The following is a 6,210-nucleotide window of genomic DNA, read 5'->3' on the forward strand; positions in this document are numbered from 1 at the left end:
TGCTAGTATATGTCTACTCTAATGAACTTTATCTACTTAGAGGGTGGAGATTGTGTGTATTTTGCACACTGCTTTCTGTACCCTTAGCACTAACTATGGTGTTTGTATTATAATAAATTTTCAATATGTATTTGTTGGATACATGAATGAATACATGAATGACTTTTAAAATAAATCAATAGTTTTAGAAGTTGACTCTTTTCAGTACATTAACTTTCTCTTCTACATGATCAAACCCACAGAAGCAATGGGACATGAAAACATCACAGAATTTATCCTTTTAGGACTTTTTAGTGATGAGGATGCAAAGGTCGCCTGCTTTGCGGTGTTCTCACTTTGCTACATTGTGATTCTGTCAGGAAACCTGTTCATTCTTCTCACCATCAGAGGCAGCCGCCTCCGTGAGCAGCCCATGTACTTTTTCCTGAGCTACCTGTCATTCATGGACGTTTGCTTCACTTCCACAGTGGCTCCCAGACTGATCACAGACTTATTGGCTGAGCAGAAGACCATCTCCTATGACAGCTGCATGGCCCAGATGTTTTATGCCCACTTCTTCGGTGCTACTGAGATGTTCATCCTGGTGGCCATGGCCTATGACCGATATGCAGCCATCTGCAGACCCCTTCACTATATGGTCATCATGAACAGACAAGTATGCTATGTCCTTTTGATGGCCTCGATTCTCGGAGCATTTCTCCATTCAATCCTGCAGGTATTGATTATTATTGATCTTCCCTTCTGTGGCCCCAATCAGATAGACCACTATTCCTGTGATATTTTCCCTTTGCTGAAGTTGGCCTGCACAGACACTAGCCTGTTGGTTATTGTGATCATTACCACCACGGGAATGATATCGGTTGTGACCTTTGTTGCCTTGGTAATTTCTTACATCATCATCCTGTCCACCCTGAGGACACGCTCATCTCAGAGCTGCCGTAAAGCCCTCTCCACCTGCAGCTCACACATCACTGTTGTGTTCATGTTCTTCCTGCCCCTCATCTTCACGTATGTCCCCACAGCTGATTCTGTCAGTAACGACAAAGTTTTTGCCCTATTTTACACCATGTTTGCTCCCATGTTCAACCCTTTCATCTACACGCTGAGAAACACAGACATGAAGAATGCCATGAGGAAAATGTGGTGCCGAGACACACGGTTTGAAGGGAAATGAAGTCTCTGGAGTTAGAACCCTTGGCTGGGTCTCATTCTATCCACAGGATCCTAATGTCAGCAAATGCAGCAAGTAGAGAGGTGGTTTGCTGTCATCAAACATTGTAAGATGTGAAGCGAAAAGGTCCCTCAACTACTTCTTTCCGTTTCTTAGTTTTCTGACCTGGTATAAGGGGAGCAAATCCCGTGAGTTCCAGGTTCCTTTCAGCTTTGATATTGTAGAACTTATGTATTCTGGAACTTGGTGTTCTGGAACATTCTGTCCTTCGTGATCCTAGACATAGTGGAAGTTATAGCACTTTTATCAGTGCACACTCTAAACATTGTAGGGTTTGACAGTTATGCCCTGCATTAGGATACAGATTATTAAGAGACCTCTTACGGAGAGATAGAAAGTGGTCCTAAGTACTCTATTTTTCAGTGGTGTCCATTGCAATAAAATAAGGAAGCCATGCTTAAAAATTTATGTGTTTTTGTATATTTTAAGTCTTTCTGCATAAATGATGCTGCTAAAATAATGTAATGCAATGTAATCACACTTTTCACACTGTCCTTATAAAAGTTATTAACATTAACTCTTAGTATCCTATTGATGGTGTATTCCAGAAATTACAAGTTTCAAATTAGATAATGAACATCACTTTTCAATCCTTTAAATGTAATTCCGTGGTGTATTTATAACCTCATTTAAAAATCCCTCATGAGTATATAAATTGATGTTTTTTTGTAAATGTGCAAAGTGGAAAATCTCCCATTCTTTAAAGGACCCTGAGTTTAAGAAATCACATGGCTTAGTGTGTCTGGATTGCTCAGTATGTTAAATGGTTAACCAACCATTAAAGTATCTAACGTTGGCTCAGATCCTGATCTCAGGGTCCTGGGATTGAGCCTGTCACCTACTCCCTGTTCAGTGGGAGTCTACTTGTCCCTCTTCCTCTCCCATTCCCCCTCCCCAGTTCTTGTTCTTTCTCTTTGTTTCTCTCAAATAAATAAATAAAAAATAAACAAATAAATAAAATCTTTAAAGAAAAAAGTAAGCAGGCACATAGCTGAATAGAGGTACATTTAAATACTTGGGGTGCATTTTGTTAATCCTCACTGCTCTTTATGGAAACAGTATACTTTGACATTTTTTCCCCAGCATTTACACTATGCAAAACTGTCTCCGTTCTACTCAGGCGGGCCCTTATAGTAGTGGCGCAGACTTGAAAGGCACAGACTTGTTATTTTCTGGTGTTCCATCCTCTTTATCACAGTCCCCACAAAGAATTGTGTTGTATTTACTTGAAGTGATTGTCCTTTGTGCAATAGAAATCTGGTTTTGGCTTTTGTTGCAGAGTATAGTCAGTACACAATGTTGCATTATTTTCAGGAGTACAGCCTAATGATTCCACAAATCTCTTTGTTTTGCTGTGCTCACCACAAATATAGCTACCATCTTTCCCCATGCACTGCTACCATGATAACACAGACTATATTCAATATGCGATGCCTTCTATTGCCATGACTTATTCATTCCATAACTGGAAACCTGTCTCTTCTACTTCTCTTCACCCATTTTGCCCAACCTCCTCAACCCACCTGCCCTCTGGGGATCATCAGTTTGGTTCTCTGTATTTATGAGTCTCCCTGGTATCTGAGTTTTAAGGTGAGGAGTACATTTACAGAAATTAGCCATAGTTGATTATTTCAGCAATAGATTTTCTCTTCCCAAAACAGCCTTACATGTGTACTGCATGCAAGATAGGGAACTTAGAACATAAGGGGAGGCCAAAAAATAATGAAGTGTATTGAAAAGGTGATAATAAAGACAGTAACAGATTAAATCAGGATTTTGTTTTGGTGTTGATCTAGTGGCAATTACATCCTGGTGGGATTCTCCAATTCAGAGATGTGAGGGTGAACAGGAATGTCTATAGATGCATGGGCTGGTGCCTAATTCTGGTGGTTTTGTTTTTGTTTGTTTGTTTTTAAATAGTCTATTATTAATGCATATGTAGGCTACATTCTCTGGTAATGGAATAAATTTGCTTATTGTAAAAAATTTCTGTTTGGTTTTTCCCCAGGAAGACAGGCTTTCAGAGTCCATGTGAACCTGGCTCTTATGCATCTTTTGTTCACTGTCTTCTTATAACTTACCCCAAAAGGAAGGGTAAGTTATACCAAGAGTAATAAATATGTCCTTCTTTTCTAGTGTGTTGTCCATGGATGAAATAGTGAAGAGGAAGGTTGCCTGCATGCTTAGGTATTTAGAATTTGACTAATTTAACCATCTGGAAAATGAGAAGGTTGCCATTTATTTTTGTCAATGAGGGCTCTAATCAAAGTCCTATCTGGCATCTTTTAACAGTAAGGTTGTAAAATTACAAAAACTATAAAACTCCACTGGATGACTGTCAGTGCTGTGATCAGATGTCTATGAAATAAAATTGTATAAACCACACTCACCCCTATTGTAACTGAGGAGAATCTAGGTTCTAATGAAATAAATGATCTCTTTCCAGGTAACCAAGTGTAGACTCTCTGAGCTCCTCTGATTGGGATTGGCCCTGAGGACCTTGGTGAATAGGAATAAATGCATGAAGTCATTGGTAGAAACCTGAATACTATTCCATATGTCCTGTTCTTGTCTTTGAGAGTAATAAATTCCTCATCTTTTACCTTTTTAGGGATGTCAGAACTTCAGTAGTACTAATGTCTCTTGGAGTCAAGGTTTAAGTGAGAAGACATAGAAGAAAGAGTATTGTGGAGAAAAGTTACAAATGGCTAATATTTATTAATCCTTGTTCATGAACTCTTCAAGAGTGTAGTTTGGGCTCTACTGGTTGTTTAAATGCGGTGGTTGTTTCTCAAAAACAAAAGCTTCAAGGCCTCTGAAGCCAAACTTTAGAGATTATACAAGATCACCTTTACCACCTTCTGTTCATGTGGTTAAAGGTTACATGAGAGATGTCTCACAAGATAAGATAAGATGTCTTATCTGGGCAGCTTAGTGATTGCACAGTACATCAACCAGTAAGCTTCATAATATCACCCCCACCCAAAAGTGAGAACTTTGAAAACATGATATTTTAATGAATTTATTTTAAGATAAACTTTGACAGAAGGAAACTATTTTTATTGAAAGGTTTTTCAGGTAAGTAATTGGGAACAGCATTAAAAATGAAACAGAATTTTGTCACAGTTACTAAGAATGTGGTAAAACCAAATACACTGAAATCACTTATTTTTTTTAAGTTTCTATTTAAATTCTAATTAGTTAACATACAGTGTAATGGAAGTTCCAGGTGTACAATTTAGTGATTGCACACTTCCATAACACACACAACGCTCATCAAAACAAATGTACTCATATTCCCATCACCTAATTAACCTGTCGTCCTATCAACCTCCCCTCTGGTGACCATTAGTTTATTCTCTACAGTTAAGAGTCTGTTTCTCGGTTCGTCCCTCTCTCATTCTTTACCTATATTCATTTGTTTTGTGTCTTAAATTCCACGTGAGTGGAATCATATGCTGGTTTCCTTTCTCTGAATGACTTGTTTTGCTTAGCATAATACTCTCTAGTTCCATCCTTGTCATTGACATGATGGTATCTCATTCCTTTTGAAGACTGAGTAAACATACATTTTCATCTCCCAGAAATTATCCATTCATCATTCAGTGGACACTTGGGGTATTTCCATAATTTGGCCATTGTAGGTAATGCCAATATAAACACTGGGAGGCATGCATCCCTTTGAAGAAATATTTTTGTACTCTCTAAAATCAATGAATTTTAAAAGTTCATTATATAACTGATGCCATGCACATATTCAAGCATGGCTGCTAATCTGGTCTACTCAGTATCAACACCAAAATTCTATTGGAAATTCATTTTTTTAAATATTTTATTTATTTCACACAGAGAGTGATCACAGGTAGGCAGGGAGGCCAAGAGAGAGGGGGAAGCAGGCTCTCTGCGGAGCAGAGAACCAGATGTGGGCCTCCATCCCAGGACCCTGAGATCCTGACCTGAGCTGAAGACAGAGGCTTAACCCACTGAGCAACCCAGGCGCCCTCTATTGGCAATTCTAAATAGTGAATAGGCTCTAATCCTTTTCTAGGAAAGCACAAACAGCAAAGAAAGTGGCTTCCTGCTTCAAATGTAGTTTCTCTCTAAAAATAGAGACCAAGTATCCTGAGTACTTCTCAATGTCTTAGATGCTATCTCTTATTCCATTGATATGACCCAACTGTAAATGAAATAATATACATTTTCCTTCAAATCAGGTTTTACCTTTCTGTACCTCAGTCACAGAAAATATGTCAAATCTATGTTGTATTTAAATTCTTATTCAGTCTTGACAACATACATTATTTTACTTCTTTCCCTCACAGCATTGTAGAGAACTCTTTTAGCACCTATATCCCAATCCAACAAATGAGCTGAATATCATGAGGTCTTTGTGATACTTCGTTTAAAAAAATCCCATACATAATGTCTTAGTTATCTTAATAGTCAAAGGAACCATACAAAAATTACTTAATAAAGAAACTACACATATTTATATATACAGCCTTTCAGCTTTTAGTTCACTAGTATGGAACTTTTTAGGGATAAACTAATCATATAATGAAAGGAATTTCTTGACACACCAAGTTAGTTCCTCTGCTCTGATTGTGTTCAGCAGAAAGCAGGATACATTATATAGAATGTGCAATAGAGAGAATTGTAAGTCATAGAGAACAAACTTTACTTTATTTGTGTATGCTTATTATTTGAACAGGTCTGATTATAAAATTTCTTTCTCCTTATCAAACCAGACTGCAGAGTGAGATGTGAGGAGTATTTCATAATCAGTAATATCAGAATTGAGCTCTCAGGAAAAGTAAGAACCAGACCAGAATTTTAAGGAAACTACTAGTTTGAGGGCAGAAGTACAGAGAAAAGTAAGGAAATCAGCTGCACTATATTAGGGTGTGTTGGACAAGTGAAGATATTCACCATAATATTTGTGATATCTGTAGGATTAAGTATCAGCCAAACACCTTAAT

The 6,210-nt window shown here is 37.8% G+C and overlaps 1 protein-coding gene across 1 annotated transcript; it reads left to right on the forward strand.

Moving 5' to 3' along the window:
- The first annotated feature begins 247 nt into the window (after nucleotides 1–247).
- Nucleotides 248–1,174, forward strand: LOC125078577 (olfactory receptor 4P4-like). The gene has a single exon (XM_047691467.1). It carries the CDS (start codon nucleotides 248–250, stop codon nucleotides 1,172–1,174), a length of 927 nt encoding a protein of 308 aa, XP_047547423.1.
- Nucleotides 1,175–6,210: the final 5,036 nt, after the last annotated feature.

The sequence above is a fragment of the Lutra lutra genome, chromosome 10 (genome assembly GCF_902655055.1).
Source record: "Lutra lutra chromosome 10, mLutLut1.2, whole genome shotgun sequence".
NCBI classification, from domain to species: domain Eukaryota; kingdom Metazoa; phylum Chordata; class Mammalia; order Carnivora; family Mustelidae; genus Lutra; species Lutra lutra.

Excerpts from the sequence above, each read along its gene's own strand:
- LOC125078577 (XM_047691467.1), top strand. The coding sequence starts at position 248 with ATGGGACATGAAAACATCACAGAATTTATCCTTTTAGGACTTTTTAGT.